This window comes from Pelophylax lessonae, assembly GCF_965119305.1.
Source record: "Pelophylax lessonae genome assembly, chromosome: 5".
Classification (NCBI taxonomy): Eukaryota; Metazoa; Chordata; class Amphibia; order Anura; family Ranidae; genus Pelophylax; species Pelophylax lessonae.
The window spans coordinates 125,151,564-125,176,506 of NC_138772.1; the positions used below are offsets into that span (position 1 = coordinate 125,151,564).

The 24,943-nt window shown below is 41.9% G+C and overlaps 1 protein-coding gene across 1 annotated transcript in view; it reads right to left on the bottom strand.

Moving 5' to 3' along the window:
- The window catches only part of LOC309556060 (histone deacetylase 9-like), an 861,320-nt gene that overhangs the window by 341,313 nt on the left and 495,064 nt on the right, over positions 1–24,943 (bottom strand). Inside the window, exon 4 of the mRNA XM_082258372.1 lies at positions 2,555–2,617. Coding sequence (XP_082114498.1) covers positions 2,555–2,617 — 63 coding nt within the window. The remainder of the gene's footprint in view (positions 1–2,554; positions 2,618–24,943) is intronic.

A 24,943-nucleotide genomic window follows, 5' to 3' on the forward strand; every position in this document is an offset into this window, starting at 1 on the left:
TGAGGACCACTGATCTAAGGGGTCTACCAGCAGCCTCTACAAGGGAAGCACCTAATTCAAACACTACTCTGGTTGTGTGAAGTTAGGGCCATTTAGGACCTGCTTAGGGGTAGGGTTGCCACTTCATCCCTTTAAGCCCGAACACATATGAATTACATTCTGAGGCTAATTTAATGCAGATAAGGCACTAAGTGACTTTAATTTCCACCTTAATTAGCCACAGAGCCTGTGTAATTCATATGTGTTCCATTTTAAAAGAATGAGGTGGCAACCCCATCTAGGGGGCAATATTGAACCTTCAGGAACATCTGATCAAGCAATCAAATAGTGTTTCATCTCCTATGGAAATTAAAGAATTAGAGTTTCACTATAGGGGAGGATAAACATAGAGAAATCTGTCATTTTTTAGTGTTGATCTAATGGCACATTTTCTTTGGTCCAAATCAACAATGCCATTACACAAGTTCGATGAGTTGCACCAGTCATGCCAAACCACTTTTAAAGTGATATGCAACAGTTTCTATTAATGTTTCCTAAAATAATCAAGTACCTGCACTAACGTTCTACTTTAAAAATAGTTCTAAAATGTACACCATTACCACAGTGGTGTAAATAATGTAGTGAAGAGGTGCAAACAGTGAAGAGTGGCTCTGCAGAAGGGAGAGGAGAGGTGAATGTGTATGGATGGACAGCACACCATCATTATTCAATAAATTACCAAATTGTTGTGCTACAATTATATTTGGCACATAAGCAGCTAAATAAGTGTGCATATATAAATTGAGCATACATTTCACTGTGGGGTTGATTTACTAAAACTGGAGAGTGCAAAATCTGGTGCTGCTCAGTATAGAAACCAACCAGCTTCCAGGTTTTTTTTTTTCAAAGCTTAATTGAACAAGCTGAAATAAGAAGCTGATTGGCTAACATGCACAGCTGCACCAGATTTTGCACTCTGCAGTTTTAGTAAATCAACCCCTATACGTTCATCTTTGTTAATCCCCCGTATGTTGTGTGACACCTGTATCTATTGAGCAGGTTGCAAAACAGAATATAGTGGGTCTCAGTGGTAAGGGGTTGGTTTTTAGACACCTGTCCACCCTCAAACTCATTGCTGCACCTATGGCCATCTAGTACAATATTGGCCTGTATAAGCCAAGTCAACATTCTTAAATAATTTGTACTGAGCAGCATACAAATTGTGTTAAAAAATTGCATAAGTATATCCAATTAAACCTCTTTAATTAATACACTCTATATGTATTAGAATGTTGCTTTTATTTAAATGAATGCTAACCAATTCGAATGATATAGTGGAGTCAGCTTTATTTTCACACTATAACAGTCAGAGACTCTGTCCAGACTGCAGAGCTTGTAAGCATACAGTATTGTGTCTGATAATTCCACCCGTCACTTTACAACAGATCTCCAAGTGTTACGTATCTGAGTTGTACTAATTCAGTGACAACACACATCATTTCTAAAATGGAATTGGACACATGTTTACATGTGTCACAGAGAGCGGAGTCCTGCTTAATCTGCATCACTGTTTAGAATATTATTAAAACGAAGATGAGAGACCCAACAGGTTGGCAGACCTGAAAACCCAACTGTAGAAAACTTGTGGTCACAGTTCACAAAGGATACAGAAACCAATGCAGAACCCAACCTACTGGTATCTGCCTAGTACATAAATATCTGTTTAGGGAGGGCTGATTATTTAAATATGAGGCCTGGCAGTCCTCCTCGTATTCAAATAGCCTATGTGCCAAATACTACTCCAATACATCCCAAAGCAAAGTGACTCTCTAAACCATATAGAGCTTAGTAGTGACTGAATATGTTAACCAGTATTGATATTCACTTTGTATTTAAAGGCTGAGCTGCTGCCCATATTGATCTGATACAATTTGTTTTACAATAATACTGTATATGATGTGAGCACAGCTTCTATACGTTGTACTAGATATATCTCTTCAGTGATAACGTTCTTTGGTCTTTTCCCATGGATCAGTCATGTTTAAATTAATTCATGATCCCCGCAGGGCACAGGCAAAGGTAGAAATCTATAAATAGGTGTATGATGATAAAAGAACGCGATGTAGTGTGGACAAGATTCCATACAGCTAAGCTATGCTAGCCACATACATGCACAAACCTATGGAAGAGGCATATCAAGTATATGCGTATAGAAATATATATACGTTTCCGAGTGTATATACCATATATATATAAGCACATATATAGTATAATTAGTAAACACATACACAATTAAATAGAATCTGTGTTTATAAATATATGCATGCATAGAAATATAATATAATGACATAAATAATTGATATATGTACACATGTATATGTGATAAAATACATCTATGTTACAGCAAACTGTACATGATATCACGTAGCACAATCAAAGGAAATAAATCCTATATGAGGTGTAGAACAGTGGAGTCAATTAGGGAAAGCCCTCATTAAAGGGCAGTTGTTTGTCTTTATTAATGACAAGTTGACAGGCAATGAGTGTCATGCCACCATGCAGAGGAACCCCTTACCTGGGCTGATCATGCTGTGCATTCTGTGCTGTGCCAGGAGCTTCTCCCGTCCAGAGACCCCATCTGAAGAAAAACATGATTCACTCTCATAAATTGTCTGCAGCATATTCCAATCACTCTCTAGTTCAGACACATGAAAGCTTCATCACTCTTCTGTACGGAAGCGACCCTTCAGCAGTCTTAACTCCTCCACAGGGGGAGGAGGCAGTGATACACACTTTGACAATTATTCCATTTTTCTACACATATTTACTGTGCTAAGTACTCTAGAATACAGAGAAGGGTGTCGATGTTGCTCCCCCCCTCTCTCTGCACAAGCTCTGCCAATAGCAAGGAGCTGTCAGTGTCAAGTGTACCTTGCCTTTAAGCCAGGGTGCCCTGACAGCAGGTGCAACAGGAGATCTGTGCAGGCTTTTCTCTTACAATCAATAAAAAAAAAGAAAAAAGAAAAAAGGAGAAGTCAAGCGTGTTCCTTTTTAAAAAATGACAGTAAAGGAAAGGTGAAGGATTCTGAGGAAATGTCAGTCCTGTCCTGCGTCCTGCTATATCTGCCTTTTCCTCTCTGCATCTGCCTCCTGTGCTTCCTCTCTCACTCTCTGTCTCTCTCACTAAAGTTGGCTATAGCTGGTGATAACTCATTTGCATGTGAATCAACAACAGCGTGGCCCACAGGGTACAAAAATAGAACAATGGCTGGCCTGAGCCAAAAATAGGTCAAGCAGGGCCGAGTGATCGGAGCCTACATTAATGTACTTAAAAATATCACAGCAAACACAGCTGTCTGTCCCTCTTAAGAAAAAAAATTCTGTCAGTCTTTCAGTCTTCAGAGGTTCAAAGTAATTATTAACCTTTTACCACCAGCAAATGTACATATGTTCACGCTATGATCATCTTAACATGCGCATGTGTGTGTGTATATATATATATATATATATATATATATATATAGAGAGAGAGAGAGGAAGAGAATATATGGAAATATATATATAGAATGAGAGAGAAAGTAAAATTCTGTATAACATTATATACTATATATATATATATATATATATATATAGTAGAGATGAGTCACCGCACACACTTGTAGGTGTATTGGCCCAGGAGCAATCTATGATAAAAAGTACATAGAATATGCAGCAGATAGTAGGTGCACTCAACCCACTGCACCTACTATCTTAGATCTATATATATATGTACATGAGAATGGCAGCGCATAAACACACCGGGATGCAAAGGATTAAAAAGGCAGGTGGACTTCCAGTGGAAAACGGGTTAACAGTTTATTGGTAATGGGGACCAAGAAAAGAAGTACATAAAATGCTTACATCACCCTGGACTGGAGTGGACAATGTAAAATAGTGAGTGTACAGCTTGTATAACAGTGTAAATTTGCTGTCCCCTCAAAATAACTTAACACACATCCATTAATGTCTAAAACCGCTGGCAACAAAAGTGAGTACACCCCTAAGTATAGATGTCCAAATTGGGCCCAATTAGCCATTTTCCCTCCCCGGTGTCATGTGATTCGTTATGCTTCGTACACACGCATCGATTATTGGCCGGGAATTTTCAGCCAACGTCCGATCGTACGATTTTCAGCTTGTTAGTATGATGCTTCCGACAACCGACTCCGACTTTTCGGCCGAAAAATATCTGGTGTGCAGACTATAAAATTTTTGTTGGCCGTCAACACAACGGCTGATTTTCCGTCAGTCAGTACAGATTTCAGCAGACAAAAATCTGATGAGCAAGACTGGGCATGCTCAGAGAAGAAAAAACACACGGAAAGTAAACCAGCACATGACATCACTTCTGAAGTAGATTTTTGTTGGCCGAGAAAATTCGTGTGCAGTCTAGGCACATTCCAACCAACAAAACACCACTCTGGACAAAAGTCGGACGATCGTTCGGCCGATAATCGTTGCGTGTGTATGAGGCATTAGGGTTACATGGTCTCAAGTGTGAATGGATGCAGGTGTGTTAAATGTGGTGTTATAGCTCTCACTCTCTCATACTGGTCACTGGAAGTTCAAAATGACACCTCATGGCAAAGAACTCTCTAAAGGATCTGAAAAAAAGAATTGTTACTCTACATGAAGATGGCCTCTATAAGAATATTGCAAAAACTCTGAAACTGAGCTGCAGCGTGGTGGCCAAGCCCATACAGCGGTTTAACAGGACAGGTTCCACTCAGAACAGGCCTCGCCATGGTCGATCAAAGAAGTTGAGTGCACATGCTCAGTTTTATATCCAGATAATGTCTTTGGGAAATAGACGTATGAGTGCTGCCAGAGGTTAAAGGGGTGGGGAGTCAGCCTGTCGGTGCTCAGACCATACGCCGCACACTGCATCAAATTGGTCTGCCTGGCTGTTGTCCCAGAAGGAAGCCTCTTCTAAAGATGATGCACAAGAAAGCCCGCAAACAGTTTGCTGAAGACAAGCAGACTAAGGACATGAATTACTGGAACCATTACCGGTGGTCTGATGAGACCAAGATAAACTAATTGGTTTAGATGGTGCCAAGTGTGTGTGTCGGCAACCAGGTGGGGAGTACAAAGACAAGTGTGTCTTGCCTACAGTCAAGCATGGTGGTGGGAGTGTCATGGTCTGGGGCTCAGACCATACGCCGCACACTGCATCAAATTGGTCTGCCTGGCTGTTGTCCCAGAAGGAAGCCTCTTCTAAAGATGATGCACAAGAAAGCCCGCAAACAGTTTGCTGAAGACAAGCAGACTAAGGACATGAATTACTGGAACCATTACCGGTGGTCTGATGAGACCAAGATAAACTAATTGGTTTAGATGGTGCCAAGTGTGTGTGTCGGCAACCAGGTGGGGAGTACAAAGACAAGTGTGTCTTGCCTACAGTCAAGCATGGTGGTGGGAGTGTCATGGTCTGGGGCTGCATGAGTGCTGCCGACACTGGGGAGCTACAGTTCATTGAGGGAACCATGAGTGCCAACATGTACTGTGACATACTGATGCAGAGCATGATCCCCTCTCTTTGGAGACTGGGCTGCAGGGCAGTATTCCAACATGATAACAACCCAAAATAGACCTCCAAGACAACCACTGCCTTGCTAAAGAAGCTGAGGGTAAAGGTGATGGATTGGCCAAGCATGTCTCCAGACCTAAATCCTATTGCGCATTTATGGGGCATCCTCAAACGGAAGTTGGAGGAGCGCAAGGTCTCTAACATCTACCAGCTCATTACAATGTTATACAAGCTGTACACTTACTACGTTACATTGTAGCAAAGTGTAATTTCTTCAGTGTTGTCACATAAAAAGATATAATAAAATATTTACAAAAATGTGAGGGGTGTACACACTTTAGTCAGATACTGTATATATATATATATATATATATATATATGTACAGTATTTGTATAATGAGATAGATGGATACATAGATAGATAGATAGATAGATAGATAGATAGATAGATAGATAGATAGATAGATAGATAGATAGATAGATAGATAGATAGATAGATAGATAGATAGATAGATAGATAGATAGATAGATAGATAGATATGCCAATATAATACTGGCATTAAATGCAAATAATACATCATCCAAAAATAGTAGGAGAAGGCTAAAGCAAGGATCATCTGATATTTTCACGATTTGAAGTGGTTCTTCATGCTAGGAACAAAAAATTAAAAGTCATTAACTACAAACACTGTAGCAGCTGACTTTTAGTAACAGGACACTTAGCCCCCGTTCACATACACGCGACGCTACTTCGCACCGCAACCTCCGAGGTCGCGGTGCGAGCAGCGCGCCGCGACCTCGGAGCGGCCGCCACGGACTTCATAACATTGAAGTCTATGGCGGTCGCCTCCTGGTCGCCCCAAAGAAGCTCCGGACCCTTTTTCTAAATCGGAGCGACTTGTGTCGCTCCTATTAGAACGGGTCCGCAGCTTCCCTCACAGGTCGCCTCACAGGTCGCCTTAGTGTGAACGGGGGCTTACAATACCTGTCCAAGGATCCAGCACTATCCTCACCCAAGGCAGTTCCTCATTGGTCTCTGGCCCCGCGGCACAGGCATCTTTAGTGGAGGAAACCCGCTGTGACTCACTGCATGAGCCGCGCTGCGCTTTGAGAATGGCCCCACAGCCTTCGGGGGACCTGACACGTGTCCCAGAAGGCTGTGGGCAAAGGTGGGGGAAGGAGGGGTGGCAAACGTTTGCTCATATCACCTAGGTGAAACCAGATACCTGCCCCATCCCCAACAAAAAAAACTGTCCAGAGGTGGTAAAGGAGAAAGGGGGGGGGGAGGCAGAGAAGCAGAACTTTTGTTTGAAGTTCTGCTTTAATCACATTATATATTATATACTGCTAAAAATAGAAATGAAAAGGCCACTATCATAAAACATGTAGTATTCTGATAGCTGTAAGTAGTTAACCCATGAAATGACAGCATATATGTATTATTTCAAATACCCTGCAATATCTAGGAGTTGGGACAAAATTATAACACTGCTTGTCACAGTCACCTTTTATACACATGGGTTAAAAAAAATGAACGTTCAAGGTCCTAGTGATAGGGTTTATGTACACAAGGGTGGTTTTTCTGCTTTAGAAGCATGGTTTAGCCATTCCACATTTACTTCAATGGCGGAGTGTGGAAGCTGTGTTTGACCTTCTGTGATTTGTGTTTGTTTGGATGCAGCATGTCCTATTGTGGAGCATTTGCATTGCAGGCAATGCAGGTCAGACACAGCCTTTTGCTGCATTTTATACTTGACAACAGCCGTCTATTGTTTGTCCAACCCTATTAATGTCACTGGACCTCTAAGTCTGTGCGCAAATGCTAGACAAAAAAATAAATGTTGGTATATAAGATAAAAAAAACAATTTAATATACGTATAAAGTAGATACAGTTATCATGATACAATTTTTCTGCAATAATCGCCCACTAAGGCATAGTTCAGAGATAATGACAATCTGCTGAATTTACACGGCATCGTTGTGTCTGTACAATATGGAAAAATGACTAATTGATTCCATGAAGAATTGGCAATAAAGTTTTTCCTCATTATGACTCTTTAGGGAAGAGAGGAAATCTGTGCACGTACAACTTAAGAACCAGCATATACGTCTTCGTTGTTTAGGAGGCTTCACAGTCATCACTGAAAGGAGTACTGGAATTTTAAAAACAATCTTGTGCAAAACGATATCAATCACTGACAGATCTGCTATGATTCTTAGACTTCTTCTTGGTCAACCTATTTAGCCAACAAGATTACACATATCCCACTGCCGCTAACAATTCCAGCTTGGAAAAAAAACTACATATGAGGTAATGAGCTGCTCTAAATATTTGCATCCCAAGAGAAAAATGCATTGTTCATATATAATATGTGCCCAACGTTCAACAGTGCAAAAATATATTAATTACCGACACTTCTTCATGCCTTGGCATAAAAACGGTCACTTCTCTGGTTGGTCAATTCAGTTCAGATAAAGAAAAGCCACTAATTTACTCCAGAAATGTATGTGAACTTCACGGACCTTCATAAATCATCGCTCCTAGGAACAGTGTATACCCAAGACACATGGCTCTACCATCCATTACTAAGTGACCTAATAAAGGCTATATTTATAATAAGTGCCTTTGCTGGTAATACATGAAGATCTAATGGGGGCAGGGGTCACAGAGACTGTAAACAGGCCCATGTTCCTTGGGGGATGTAAGCTCCCCATGTCAGCCGCTTTTTATCAACCACTGGAAAGGGCATAGACGTGAGATGAGCGTCATCAGGATGATTTTACCCACATCATGTGAAAACTGCTTGTCTAGAGGAACTATTTGACCTGTGTAGGCATATCCTTGCCAACCAATCTCTTGGGAGATATTAATGGCCCTTTTGGATTCCAGTTGTTGGCCACACCAGTTATTCCTTGATTGTACAATCTGTGCGCGGTCTCCTTTACAATTTGTATGAGGACCTACCTAAGCAATGTATTCTATTTATGGTATATACATTCAGATTGGTGCTTGAACTATGTGGGAGTTGATAACTCAAAAGAAGATTGTATAATTAGCATTATATGGCCAGTTTATGTCTATGATAACTTTAAGGGTAACTTTAAGGCTTGCTTCACACTCCTGTGACTTAGGATCCAACTTGTGAGACCCAAAGTTACAAAATCTCTTTGAGAGTTGTTCCAAGTGACACTACCGAAGTTGCTGCGACTTCAGAAAAGGTTCCTGCACTACTTTGATGCAACTTTGATGCAGCTTCAGTGCCAGAGAGTGTAAAAGTCGTATTAAAGTCACATCAAAGTCGTATAAAATTCGCACTCCAAAGTTGCACTGAAAATTGCGTGACTTTTGAGTCAGCTAGTGTGAAACAAGCCTAAAAAAAAAAAAAAAGCGTATGCAGTTGGTATACAAGCCATGTTGTCATTTAATGAATTGTTTTTGGATGAAATGGGGTGGGGGGCAGGAAAAACTGCACTTCAGCCATTCATTTGAAAGAGCCCTAACATGCAAGTCAAGTTTTAAGCCTCATGCACACTGAACATTTTTGCAGCTTCTAGGTGCATCTGGCATTTACATCAGATGCAGTCCGCTGCATTTTTAATCAGTATTTTATTTGTATTTCAATGTCCCTAGTTCACACCAGTGGGGTAGGTTCCAGTGCAGTCAACAAAAGTAGAGCCTGCTGCATTTTTACATATAGAACGCATCTGGAACACAACAAAACGCATGTAAATGGACCATAATGCATGTAAACACACCAAAAATGCATATTAACCTAAGATTATTCAAGTATCAGAATAAAAAAATAGAAAAAAACGCACTGATAGGCAATAAAAATGCATCAAAAGCGTGTGTAAAGGTATATGTAAAAATACATCAGGAACGCAGAAATTGTGGTATGAACCAGCCCGAAGAGTGCACAAGCTGATTACAATGAACCAAACCAGACCCTCCTATTTAGATTCAGTCTGCAAAAGGCCATGGTGAAACAAATAGCTATTTCTTCAGAGCAACCAAAGGTAGAACTCTGCTACACAGTTTAACATCCCTGCAATGCACATTGATCACCCAGAGGGGACTGCTTTTTTCTCCACAAAAGAGGAGTTACTCTTTAATTGACTTCTAACGCCTAAACATTTTTTACCTTAATGCATTCCCTGCATTAGGTAAAAAATATTTAGGTATCATTATCACCCCCACCCCTTGCTTATACTTACCTGAGTCCTCACTTGATGCAGTGCTCTGCCCACCTGCAGTGGCTCTGTCTCTGTCTTTCCCCACTCTCACAGACTTTGTTGAGGCAGTGGAAGCCAATGGCTCACACTACTGTCAGTCAAATCCTTTGACGAGGGAGCGAGGCTGAACTGTGCTATCTGTGTCTATGGATGCAGGCAGGGTGGCTCAGGATCGAGCTCACAGGTGTGCCACCATAGGAAGCAGCTTCCTATAGTGGCACACTGAGAAAAGTTGGAGCCTGAAGCACCAGGAGAGGGCCCAAGAAAAGGAGATTTGGGGCCCCTCTATGCAATTCCATTGCACTACACTTTTCACTTTAAAGGAGAAGTATAGCCAAAGCTCATTTGGCTCTACTTCTTCAATGGATCACAGGAGTGCAGTTCATTTTGCACTCCTGTGACTCATTTTCAGCTGACAGCAGGTTGAAGTTCGCTGTCGGCTGACATCACAGCGCCGGTCCAGGCTTGGGAAAGATCATAACCATAGGTTTGGGATCTTCCCACATGCCTGGACTGGTACCCAGCCTAGCTGCCCCCTCCACAACCCAGAGCTCCATGAGTGAGGGGGGAGGTGCAGTGCAGACAGACAGTCACCAGCTCTCTGCTTAGGGAGCTCTGAGAACCAAGCAATCGGCGGTGTTTGATCGCTCACCTCTCAGTCTTAGAGCCGGCGGGGGACAGATGCAGCATCGGACGGCATCTGACGCATGATGTTTGGAGCTAGGAAAGAATAATTTTAAACAAAAAAACATTCCCATACTTCTCTTTTAAATCTGTATTTTCTTGAAGCATATACTGTACATAATTTTTCCATCAGTCTTAAACAGAGCTGTGCATAGCATGCAAGACCGCTCTTTAACACAATAGAAAATAATGACTACAACAAAGAACAGCAAGCAAAAGTCAAATAACATGTAATAATAATAATATATGATTTTAGTAAGGCCTCTATCCAAGGTAAAGACTCGGGTGTTCATTTCAGAGTGTGTGGCTTTCATTAGAAATCATATAGTGATATCCAGATTAAACCTGCAGCATAGAAGTCCCCAAACAACACCACCCTGTCAACAAGTCAGATTGCAAATTACAGGCTGTGGAACGCTGTACATAAAAACATGTATGCGCTGTGCGTCTCCCCCACACAAATTGCATGCTAAGTACGTGACAAAAAACGTATGTCATCATCTTGTCTCCTCACTCAGGCAGGCACTGCTAGGAGAGTATCAGATATTTATCAAGCCAGTGCAAGCAAAAGCACAGGATGGCCTCTACGTATGTGATTTGGGTGCATGCAAACCGTGTATGATAATTCTGAGCTTAATCTTTCTAGGAAATTGTATGACACAAAAATGACTCATGCTTGCATGGGCTGAATGCAAAGATCTCTGGTTCTGTGCTTTAAAGAAATGCTAAAATTAGCAAACAAATATCTGTATTCAAGATGTTACAATGGCTACAGTCTACCTGTTCATGTGCCACCCCTACAATATGGCTGCTTTACCCTCAGGCTCAAAACACACAGCCATGGTGGGAAAGTCCCGCAACTTAACCACTTGCCGACCAGCCGCCGTAGTTTTACTGTGGTAGGTTGGCTCTATTACACGAAACGACGTACCTGTATGTTGCTTAGTGTAACAAAAAGTGGTAGCGTGTGCGCCCCCGGAGGCGCGTTCGCACGCACGCATGCTAATTGGCCAGAGTCAATCATCTGGTCCGGCGGACGCAATGCTTGCCGGCCACCCAGGATCGATCCATGGAGAGGGAACGGCAGCCTACCGATGTAAACAAAGCAGACCGCTGTTCTGTCAGCGATGAAAACAGGGATCCTGTGTTCCTCCTATTTAGAAACACAGATCTTTGTGTTCATCCAGTGATTTGATCCACCATACAGTTAGAAAGCATCACCTAGGGACACACTTAACCCTTTGATCACCCCTGGTGTTAACCCCTTTCCTGCCAGTGTCATTAGTACAGTAACAGTGCAAATTTTTAGAACTGATTACTGTATTAGTGTCACTGGTCCTCCCAAAAGTGTCAGTTAGGTGTCTGATCTGTCTGCCAAAATGTGGTAGTCCCACTAAAAATCACTGATAGCCACCATTACTAGTAAAAAAAATAAAAATGACACAAATCTATCCCTGAATGGTAATGGTGTTTTCATGCTGTATATTCTTCTCTATTTTTCATGTAGCTATTCATGATTTATAGTCATAACATCTTGTTTGTTTGGTTATGTCTGACTCTGCAGAAATAGTTGCACATAAGAACATCTTGATTGGTAAATTTGTTATGGGAATAGTTTAAATTTGTGTAGTATGCCAAAAAGTATCATGTGATCGTGAGTCATACTGAAGCCAAGCCGCTTATTGTGAAATTCATTTTTCTGTTGTTCTAACTGTATATATGCTCGGGACATTTCCTGAAATAAACGAACATACTTTGACTCTACCCTTGTGTGTGTGTCTCTGTGTGTTCCCGAATATTTCTAGGGAGTCCATCTAGCCGTCCCGTTCAAAAGTCCCTTACATTCCCCTAGTTTGTAGACGTGATAACTTTTGCGCAAACCAATCAATATACCCTTATTGGGATTTTTTTTTACCAAAAATATGTGGCTGAATACATATTGGCCTAAATTGATGAAAAAATTAGATTTTTTTTATTTATTTTTTTTTATTGGGAATGTTTTATAGCAGAAAGTAAAAAATATCGTTTTTTTCAGAATTGTTGCTCTTTTCGCAAAAAAATAAAAATCGCACAGGTGATCAAGTTGTGTGGTGTAGTGGTTTTGCACAGAGCAGCCCGGATCCTCCTCTTCTCGGGTCCCTCTTCAGTGATCCTGAGCCCTCCCTCCTGTTACTACCCCCACATCAAGCAGCTTGCTATGGGGACATCGCCGTGGCCCAGACCCGCCCTCTCTCTCCTCATCAGCTCACTGATTTTGAATGACAGAGGTGGGAGCCAATGGCGCCACGCTGCTGTCTCAGCCAATGGGGAGTGAGAGTTCTGGGCAGCCGAGACACTCCAACAACTTCGCTGGATCGAGGGCTCAGGTAATTTTTAGGGTGGCTGCTGCACACAGAAGGCTTTTTATCTTAATGCAAATTATGCATTAAAGGGGTTGTAAAGGTTTAGGTTTCTTTTCTTATAAAAATAACAAACACTTGCCTGCTCTGTAGAAGGGTTTTGCACAGAGCAGACTCGAACCTCCTCTTCTGGGGTGCCCTGTCGGCATTCCTGGCTCCTCCCCCTCATCAGCCGCTTTCCATGGGGGCACCCATGCGGGCACACTCCTGAGTCCAGCTGCTGTGTCTATTGACCCTGACAGCAGGACTCTGCACCGCCCCCCATTCCTTGATTTGACTGACAGCAGCAGGAGCCAATGGCTCCTGCTGGTATCAATCTTTCCAATGAGGACAGAGACAGCGGCTGGAGCCGCTGGGCTCATGCACATTGCTGGAACGGATGGGCTCAGGTAAGAAAAAGGGGGGGGGGCGGCTCTGGGGCCGGTGCAACAAAGAAGGTTTTTCACCTTAATGCATAGAATACTTTAATCAGTTCTGGACCAGAAGGATTTGCCCCCCTTAATGACCAGGCCATTTTTTGCGATTCGGCACTGTGTTATTTTAACGGACAACTGCGTGGTCGTGCAACACTGTACCTAAAAAAATTGATGTCCTTTTTTTCCCACAAATAGAGCTTTCTTTTGGTGGTATTTGATCACCTCTGTGATTTTTATTTTTTGCGCTATAAACAAAAAAAAAGCGACAATTTCGGAAAAAAAAAATATTTTTCACATTCTGCTATATAACATTCCCAAAAAAATAAATTGAAAAATCTAATTTTTTTAACATTTTAGGGCAATTTGTTTTTTTTTTAATTTTGAAATTTGAGCGAGTTGTAGTGAGGAGCGGAGAGCCGGGGCAGGAGCAGGGTGACGTTTTGCTGGAGATTTTTTGACAAATTGTGAATTAGCTGGATGCACAAGGCGGAAGCTGACCCAACAAGTGTGAAGGCTACACAGGAGAAGTTCTGGTCCTTAAAGATCCCGGGCAATGTGCAATAATCTTGAAGGTCTTTATTTATCTGCAATCTGGTGAGTGGGGAACCTTGAGGGGCACCTTGTCACTTTCCAAGCACCTGAATTATTTTTGGCACCTTGGCACCTTAATTGGATCACCATAAGGACTTTTTGTTTCAAGCACTGAATATTCTTTTGGAGTATATCTAACCACTTATGTGTATACATGCACTTTATAATTTATTGGCTATTGCATATATTTTTTAGCACTTAGCACTTTGTGTATATGATCTTTACCATGCACTTTATAAATTATTGAATATTGTTTATATATCACAGCACTCATCACTTTACTGAAGCTAGCGCTGCATAAATTCGTTTTTATCACATTTTCCTAAGAATTTTCTTAGAGTCTGCAGCAGCTGCTCATTACCTTATTCATATTAATAATTTTCACGTTGTGTAGCGCGGGTTTAATTTTGTTTTTTCATTAATTTGTTTTTTGCTACATATTTTTGGTAAAAAAAAAAATCGCAATAAGCGTATTTTGATTGGTTTGCGCAGAAGTTATCGCGTCTACTAACTACGGGAAAGATTTATGTTAATTTTTTTACTAGTAATAGCGGGGGATGGGCTTGTGAAATGACCATAGAGACCTGTGATCCTATAAAGGAGGATCACAGGCGCTCTGTGATCATTCCAGAGAGAAGAACGGTTAGCTGTGTTTACAACAGCTGACCATCCTTCTCTCTCAGCAGGGCCGGCAGCCCCGTGCATTGGAGTCCATGCTGCCAAGGTGGGGCGGGAGCGCACTGCCGCCGGCGTGCACTCGCCCCCTAGCAGCAGGCGCACGACTGACGTAGGGCTACGTCGGTTCACGCAGCAGGAGCTGGGTGCCGCGGTTTATCTGCGGCAAGCGGTCCGGAAAAGGTTAGGGTCTTACCTTGGGACTTTTATAAACCCTTTAGGATAAAAAAAACTTCTAACTTTACAACCACTTTAAAGTGCAATTTGGCCGCGCAACTTCATTGCGGCTTGCTCGCGACTTCATTAACAGAAGTCAATGCAAGTAGTACATGAAAGTGCTGTAGCTTAAATCGCATGGATTAGAATGGTTCCATTACAGTTAATGGGGTATGACTTTTAACTCTCAAGTTATGTGAACAGAGCCTGAAGTCTGAGAACCTCATTTAGTGAATTCTGAATTATTGCTCTACAAGTCTTAAATCTGTCCCCTGACAACTGTGTTAACTGTTCCTGACCTTTCTGCCCATCCATAGATGACTGAATCCATAGATTTGTCCCCCAGGACCTGACTGCAACTTCCATGCAATGGATCCACAGGAGTAACCCAGGAGTGGTCCTGCAAGACTCCAGTAAATATGGAGGTCTAAGGCCTCATGTGCACTGGGGCATTTGTAAACAAAGCAGCTTCCAAAACCACTAGGTAATTCTGCATCAACCATGTACACCACCTCTAGCTAACTCTGCATCAACCATGTACACCACCGCTAGCTAACTCTGAATCAACCATGTACACCACCGCTAGCTAATTCTGCATCAACCATGTACACCATCACTAGCTAACTCTGCATCAACTGTCTACACTACGCTAGCTAAATCTGCATCAACCATGTATATCACCGCTAATTCTGCAACAACCATGTACTCCACCTCTAGCTAATTCTGCATCAACCATGTACACCGCCGCTAGCTAACTCTGCATCAACCATGTACACCACCGGTAGCTAATTCTGCATCAACCATGTACACCACCGCTAGCTAACTCTGCATTAACCATCTACACCACTGCTAGCTAACTCTGCATCAACCATCTACACCACCACTGGCAAACTCTGCATCAACCATGTACACCGCCGCTAGCTAACTCTAAAGCAACCATAGGGTCAGTTCAGCCACCACTACCTAACTATGCATGTCATAACCAAAAACTTGAGGCAGGAATTGAGAAATTGCAAAGTTGTCCAAGATACTGTAGCTGTTTGAATGTGTTACTGTTTCCCTAAATCACAGAGGGGTTGATTTACTAAAACTGGAGAGTGCAGAATCTGGTGCAGCGTTGCATAGAAACCAATCAGCTCACATTTTGTATTCTTTAGGTTTAGAAAATGAACCTCATAGTTAAGCCAAACAATGACACAAAGTCCTGAAAAAGGGGGAATTCCTAATCCCCCCCCCCCAAAAAAAATTAGCTGTACTCCATTATTTAAACAAATAAAGTCATTAACCAAACCCCCGTGTGTACTTGGTGCTCCGACCCACAAATTTACAGAAGTATTAAGTGCAGTCATACTGCACATACCTGCACGCCATGTCCCTGCCACTATGCCCAAATGTCCGGCAGTTCTGACTGGCAAAGCTCCCACACTTCTGGTTAAGGTCCTACTTACACTAAGCTCTGGTTTAAAAAAAATATATATCCAAGTACCCAGATAGCAAGAATAACTTTCCACAAGTTTGTGGCAGTGTTGAATTGTAAGTCTGTTAACTTGCTGCACATTTTCACTGGAAATGTGTACACTTGCTGACCACTTGAAGCAGAATTTCTAGTTGACACGTTTCCAATTTGTAGCAAGAGCAAAGTTGCAGTGTTGAGTCTACAGCAAGAGCTCTGCAAGTCTATTGCACAACATAACTGAACCAGAACTTGCAGCAGACTTGCAGAATGTTTGCAAAGAAAGTTGAAGCCTGGCAAGTCTAGCAAAAGCTGAGTAAGTCATTTTTAAACTTGCAGCACAATTACTTGCTATATGGGTATGTATTTTTAAAACAGAAAGTTACCCATAACAGTTTGATAACAATGAATGTTCTTTAACAAAAGAACATACATTCCACATTAATAACTATGCTACCAAAATTAGTGTGTGTTGTACATTGCCTCCAGAATTGCTCCTGTTTCTTCTTGCTGGAGGCCGCCATTTCATTTTGTGGAAGCCCAGAGCAGTCACTTCCTTATTTTAAGCTCTCTCCCTTAGTCTCAAAAACTATATTTCACTTTCTGTAATTAAAATGTGTACATTTCCAGGCTTCATTGTATGTCTTGGCTTAGCTAAAGAGGAAGGCTGACAGAAGCTTTAACCAGACAGTGGGTGGTTGAATCTCCAAAAACGTCTAACAAATTGTGATGGGACACTCTAAATATGATCTGCCCCTTCAATATGAGAACCACCCTCTTGAATGTGAGGGGTAACTAGATTCCAAACAGGAACTCCTTAACAGGAGTATAATCCTGGGTGTACTGCTATAAACTCTTTCAAATAGGGCAAAGAAAAGTCTATGTAATCCACATGGTAGGTACTCACTGTGTCCTGTATACTGCAGTATGCAGTACTGTACTGCAGTCCCAATCAGCTTCTGTACCTGTTGCCTGTGTCCTGGATCCTCAAATTAGCTTTTTGCATGTTTTTAAGAGGTTAGGCCAGAGGTCACCCAGCCTAGGCAGGAGCTGGGACCCCAAAAATAATTATTTCAAACTGCAGGTCGTCTCCCAGGGATGCCTCAGCCTTCAGGCCCAAGGTTATACCCCTCTCAGCCCCCTACTGGTCAATTATTCCCCTCCTATAGGAGATCTTACTGGTGCTTGACCCCAAGGGGTCATCTGGTAAGTAAGCTGTGCATGCGGTGGAGGTGAAAGGAGTAACACATACCCACTGAATTCCTCACCAAGTGAACATTGTGCCACGGTGTCCGTTCACCACCTTGATTAAGCACCAAGAGCATTTTCCAGTGAACTGGACAATTTTTTGCAATATAACACTATTTATTTGCTAACAGTTTAGATTAAGCACTAATAGCACTTTCAGCATATTGGACATTTTTTTTTACAATATAATATCACACTATTGACAATATTTATAATCACTTTGGACTTCTATATTCTCATTTATGAATATTTATTGCCTAATCGTTTATTGCATTTTTAATGATTGAGATTTATGTATTTATTGGTTTTTCACAAATTGGAGATATTTATCTGAACTCATTAATCATGGTATTTATTGGAGAAGCATAGAGCTAGAAATACTCTCGCACAAAATCTGTATTTATATATATTTATTTATTTATCTATATATATATTTATTTATTCACATAAGTTATTGAGCGTGGCCCCTACCATATATGCAATCATGCTTTACTGTGTATACAGACAGATGTTACTGTTGTGGGTTTAGTGACACTTTAAGTTCCACTTTAATGTGTATAGTCTAAAAGTCCATCAATAAAAACTTAGAGATTCTAGCCTATATTCATGCTATCCTAAAATATAGAAGTTGGTCTTTAACCTATCGAAATTAAGCCTGTGTATGGGATAAACTGTCTCAGTATTAGCTCAGTTAAAGAAATGTAAGGATGTGAAAGCCTGAGTTATATTCAGAGCTTCTGTACCAAGGCAAATCTCACACATTCATCCAAATCCAAGCGCATCCAGCCGCATTAGCCAAAAACATACAATGCAAAGTGCCAATTTTATGGAACGGGTGTAGACAAATACGGTTCAGACAGCTACAACTATGGAACTTCTTATGCTACCTAAAACACGTTTCAGCTTGCTGTTACTATGATATGCTTCAGCAACATTACTGCTTTTTCCTGAACTGGTCCCAGTGCGCAACTTTTTTACGGTGGTGGCAGATATTCATGCTCTTTGTATAAGGATGATTGGGGCAGTCTAATCTTACAATGTCTGTCTACCTGTGGGGAGGTCCAGCATGGTGGGGCAGAAGTAAACAGAGTCCAGTTGCAGAGAATGGAACTTGTATAACCACTTGCCACATTTTTACTGCTGCAGGCTGGCTCGGCTGCGCGAAATGACGTAGCTCTACGTCGGTCGGGCAGGTGGTGCTGAGGGGTAAGCGCTCCCGCCACCACCAGGCAGCGGGGATGCCGATGCACGGGGCTGGCTGCCGCGATTGCCGCCGGGCACCCGCCATCGCTCCCCGCTGAGAGAGAAGGACTGGTTGTAAACACAGCTGATCACAGATCTCTATGATCGTTTCACAAGCCCATCCCCCATACAGTTAGTAAACACTCTCCTAGGCTTACATTTAACCCTTTGATCGCCCCTAGGTTAACCCCTTCCCTGCCAATGTCATTATTACACTAACAGTGCATATTTTTAGCACTGATTACTGCAGTAATGTCACTGGTCTCCCCAAAAGTGTCAGAAATGTCAGTTAGGGGTCCGATCTGTCCACCTCAATGTCGCAGTCCTGCTAAAAATCGCTGATCGCCGCCATTACTAGTAAAAAAAATTTAAATGACATAATCCCTTCCCCTAGTTTGTAGACGTGATAACTTCTGCGCAAAACAATCAAAATATGCTTATTGCGATTTTTTTTTTTTTACCAAAAATATGTAGCAGAAAGCAAATTGGCCTAAAAGGATGAAAAAAAATAGATTTTTAATTTTTTTTCTGGGAATATTATATAGCAGACAGTGAAAAATATGTGTTTTTTTTTTTTTTCAGAATTGTCGCTCTTTTTTTGTTTATAGTGCAAAAAATAAAAATCACAGAGGTGATCAAATACCACCAAAAGAAAGCCCTATTTCTGGGGAAATTATTTTTTTTGTACACTGTTGCACAGCTGCGCAATTTAAAGTAACGCAGTGCCGAATCGCAAAAAATAGCCTGGTCATTAAGTTCAGCAATTCGCAATAAGCCTGGTGGGAAGGCACCCAAGTGGGAAAACTCAATAGAATGCAACAGCAGTGTGAAGTAGAGCAGGTCTCAGTGTTGAGAGCGCCAAGCCTGGAAACTAAAGCCTTAAATAGGCTCTGCCTGACTCAAGAAGGCTGTCAGAGTCACATAGGGTGCCAGCTTCCAAAAAGATAGCTTCCCCAGTGACCCAGGAAACCATAGAGGAACCATGTTATTCTTAATTTCTCCTCCAAGTGCAATGCCAAAGTGAAAATCTAAAGTGAAGAAAATAGACTGTACCTCCCTGCATACATAGTCTAACACTAGCCAAATGTTCTGTTTAATTTTTGATAGAATGGAGAAGGGTCTAAAAAAAAGTAATTCTGTCCATCACTTCAGACACCAGGACAAGAAATGGGGGCACAGTTGTCAAGAAGGTACAAGAAGGCACTGGCAGCCAAAAGAACGATGTCATCAATTCTAACCCTTCTCCACTTTGCTAAAAATTTCTTTATATCTGTGTTCCTGTTGAAAAAGTAAATATCCATCTGTTCCAAAACCTATGCCTCTTCTACCACATGTGTGCAACCCACAATAAAAGTAAGGTTAACCGGAAAGGTGGAAATCGGCCAGAACACCCAAATTTTGTGACTTCAGTAAAACTTTAATGTAGAAGTAGGAAGAGATAATCTGGCTGTTGCACACCTCACATGGCGCGAATGGTTAGCAGATAAAAGCAGCCTCAGCCAATTCATCCAAGCAATGCCCCTATGTTTTGCCCTGCACCCTCCATGATTAAGCGCTGGGGTGGGGCGAAACGTGTTGGGGGCATGGCTAGAAGGAATTTACCTGCTAACCACTCAGGCTGGGTGAGATGTGCAGCTGCCGGCCATCTCTTGCACACATCCTTATCAGTAATAATTGGTTTGTCTCAACCCTCTAACTGGTACAGCTTGTTCTATTGGAAAAACAACAGATCAACAGGTGAAAATAATGGAAAGAAAGCCTAAAAGGGAAGCTAATACAGCCATCACATCTAAGAATTGGTAAGCTGCAGTATAAAAAAAGTTTGCCTAAGGCTCCTTTCACACAGGCGGACCGTTCAGATCCGCCTGTCCGTTTCTTTGGCGGATCTGAACGGTCCCCCCATGCATTCCTATGGGGCATCGGATGGCAGCGGAGACATGTCCGCTGACATCCGACCCGATCCGATCCGTCAAATCTGGACGGATGGAAACCCTATTTTCCATCCGTCCAGCGGATCAGATCGGATGGGATCGGATGAGAATGGACCGACGGTCCATTCCCATCCGATTTCCCCCATAGAGATGCATGGGGAACTGACAGCTGTGTCTCCGCACACAGCACGGAGACACAGCTGTCATCCTTCTGCTCAGCGGGGGATCGGCGGCTCGATCCCCCGCTGAGAAAAACGGAGTCCGTTTGACGGACATAATGTGTGAAAGAGCCCTTAGGGTTTAAGGCTGGGTTCACACTTTTGCGATGCGGGAACTAGCTGGATTCCAGTGCGGGTTCCCCCATCGCATGTCTCTGGCAGGCAGTTCACACTGCCCTATGCAAACTGCTGCAGGTGTCAATACAAAGTTAATGACACCCCAAGATCGGTTCGCAGATTGCAGTACGAACTGTAAAATGGTGCAGGAATCGGATCGCATAGGTGTTCACACCCATTCCAGTGCAGACAAAAACAACGTTCCTGCACAATTTTTGTACGAATGCGATGTGAATTCAGCCATACAATCTGTATAGCCGAATTCGCATCGCACAGACATCGCATGTGATCTGCACAGCAATGTGGTGCGAATCACATGCGATGTCTAACATCACAATAGTGTGAGCCCTGTGGAGTCCTATGGTTTTTTTTTTTCTTTTTTTTTTTTTTTTAGAAAGGGTGTCTATTTTCTAAAATCAAAATGGGGTTGATGTTACCTGGTCATTTTAAATAATAGAAGTTGTTTAATTCTAACGGTTTCCAGAGATTTCTATAAAATAATGTTTCTTGACAAGAGACCATAAATCTTAGTACAAATTCAGTTTTAAAATGGATTTTTATTAGCCACAGGCAGAGAGAGAGAATCTGGCTCAGTGTATTTAGAAATGAAAGGATGTTATCTATCAGCACAAGCGTCTCCTGAAACTCCATGGATATAATGGATTTTCACAAGCACTCGATGTAAAATAATCAATTGCTTTTATTTATAATACAGGTCTGTGCGTCACTCCAGCATTGGTGCAAATAGGATGCATCATAATAGAAACATCAGGCTAATTATTAAAGTTTAATCATCATTGGAGTGTATTACTTTTCACATGGAAGTGCTTTACAAATCTCAAATTTTGGTTACTATTAGAGAAGGTTTTCAGTTAACAGATGAGTAATTTGCCTAAACATAAGACAGTATGACAGGAGGAAAGTGCAAAGAGAAGGCATTATTCCTATGTCTCTGCTCTTTCACACAGTACTGACAGCTGGTGACAGGAACAGCAATTCACACAGCAATTCACACAGCAATTCACACAGTACTGACAGCTGGTGACAGGAACAGCAATTCACACAGCTATTCACACAGCAATTCACACAGCAATTCACACAGCGATTCACACAGTACTGACAGCTGGTGACAGGAACAGCAATTCACACAGCTATTCACACAGCAATTCACACAGCGATTCACACAGCTATTCACACAGCTATTCACACAGCAATTCACACAGCTATTCACACAGTACTGACAGCTGGTGACAGGAACAGCAATTCACACAGCTATTCACACAGCAATTCACACAGCAATTCACACAGCTATTCACACAGCAATTCACACAGCTATTCACACAGCTATTCACACAGCTATTCACACAGCAGGAGACAAGGTACCTGCCACACCTAGATGTGCCTGTAGGCTGGACACACACAGTGCAAATTTCTTTCCTGCAACCACAAGTTGCAGGAAAGAAATTTGCATGATTCACCCATCAACACAGACAGTGCTGACAGGGGAATCCCTCCTGATGAGCCGTTGTCTGCTCTCGGCGAGGGGGAGCGGGCAGTTTTGCCAACCATCAGTATTTTTACTGGTAGGCAGTAAAAAGCGGGCACTTTTCAGGTGTCAGCGGATGTAATAATAAACCCTAGTATTGGTCTTGGGTGCAGTTTTGCCCATTCTGACTGTTGGCATACACGCATCAGACTTCCTGCCTATGTATCCATGATCCATGACGTGGCAGCCTTCCCCTATATCCTCCAATGGGAGGGACCCCTGCTCTGCTGAAAACTGAGAGAAAAGGGATTCCCCTCACTTTAGAGAAATTTCTTTTCACGTCTTGTTTTATGTCTAGGACAGAATGTGATGGGAAATTTACCCAACAGGACAGAAGAAACAAATAAAAACCTAACAGAGGTTTTTTACCATTCCCAACTCCCTACAGAATAAGGCCCCTTTCACACTTATGAGACTTGTCCTGCGATTTTGGGACTGCAAAGTCGCATGACAAGTCGTACTCCACGATTTACCGTTCATATCTGTATCTGTACGACTTCAAGTTGCTACAACTTCAAAGAAGTCCCTGCTCTACTTTGGGCTGATTTTAATGCATTTTGAGGTCCAAAGACATAGGCATTGCTTCAGCTCCAGTCAAAATCGTGGCAAAATCATGGCAACAAAATTACGGTAAAATCAAGTGACTTTTAGGTGGCATAAGTGTGAAAGGGGCATTAAGGTCTTGCTTTAGCTACTTTTTAATGTTAAGGTCCCTTTCACACTTGTGTGATTTTTACCGTACACCCTATGCGCACACCTATGTGTGCATACTAGCACATAATGGAATGAACCTAATGGGGCCCATTAAAGAAAAAAAATTATAACAGAGTTTAATTTTGCTTCATTAGATTGTCAAATAGTTTACTTTCTTCCTTTTTCCTTTTCTTCCACTAAATAATATTTTTTTCTTACTGCCTTTCTACCACAATTCCCTGTTCATGCATGATACAACTTCACACTTACTAAATAAGCCAAAGAACAAAGTGCTATTCGCTAACAATTCACCTGTTAGCAACCTGGATTTAGTATGCTTATATCTGATATGGTTGGGTTGCGTTATACTACAGCTTTACTCTGTCAAAGCCTTGCTGAAAATGCAGCTTTGGTATTTCATACAAAAGCCTACAAACCATTTATTTTCTTATTTTAAAAAGAGTCAATATGCACATTTACAGCAGAAAACTTTAAAAACAGCCTAAATGAACCCATGGTCAGGATATGGAGATTCAAGCACTTACTGTACATTTACAACAGCAATAAATGAGCTTTAAATCAAGTCTCCACTGACCTCTGTAGCTGTTGGTACTGTGGAACAATATATCCACAAAGTGCACAACAAAAGCACTGAAGTCGTTCTCTCAGTAGCTCAGCTCACCCTGCTCATCCTGCTATCCCTAACTGCTGGAAGCTCATGCACATTGTAAGGTTAATGATTGTCAATTAGAAATTGGCCTAACATGTTGTCACAGATTGGGATCAGCTGTTATCCAGTCTTAACATTTTAAAAGACAATTGCTGAAGAAAATATTGGAATGTTGTAAATAGAATCTGTCTCTCCATTTTCTTTCTTTGTTAGCTAAAAGCATAGTACAGACTAAATAGAAGGTAGTCATTTAAAGGATAGAAGGTAAAGCCATGCAAATCATTTCTTTATGCCTTGTGGCTAACTGTACATCCAGTACTGCTGATACAAGCTAGGTTCACGCCTGAGCACGTTGCGGTTGATGCATTTTTTTTCTGTGCATTTTGCGGCATGGTTTTTTAAAAACTTTTACACACAGTTTTGATGCATATTTTATGCTTTTCACTGTCTGCGTTTCTGGAACGTTTTAATGTTGCTAGGAGGAGGTGTCTGTTGTCATGCAGGAAAAAACACATGTACAAGCATTTTTCAAACTATTGCTATTAAAGTCTATAGAGCCAAAAATGCACCATGCTGCATGTAAAAAAGTCCCCTTCACTGGTACACTAGTGGCGCTTTTCCACTGCATGGTACCGAACAGTTCGGCTCGCTTTTGTGCTTTTCCACTGCTGGTACCGCATGGTACGGTGTAGGAACGGTTCGGTACGGTACGGCGGCGCTTTTCCACTGCATGGAACCGAACGGTACGGCTCTCAAAAACAGCACCACCTCGATTGTGGTTCCAAGAGGTACCATACCCGGTACATATCCCACAATCCTTTGCATGCAGTCACTACTAGCCACTGATTGGTCAGAGAATCCCACCCACCCCGTTGTTATCCCACCCAATTAACTTTAGTACTGCTTTAGTGGAAAAGCAAACCATACCGTACCGAACCGAACCGTTCCAACACCGTATCCTGCGGTACCAGCAGTGGAAAAGCAAACCGGGCCAAGCAGGGCTGAGTAGAGCCGAACCGGTACTTGCAGTGGAAAAGTGCCATAGGTCACGAAGTGTAAACC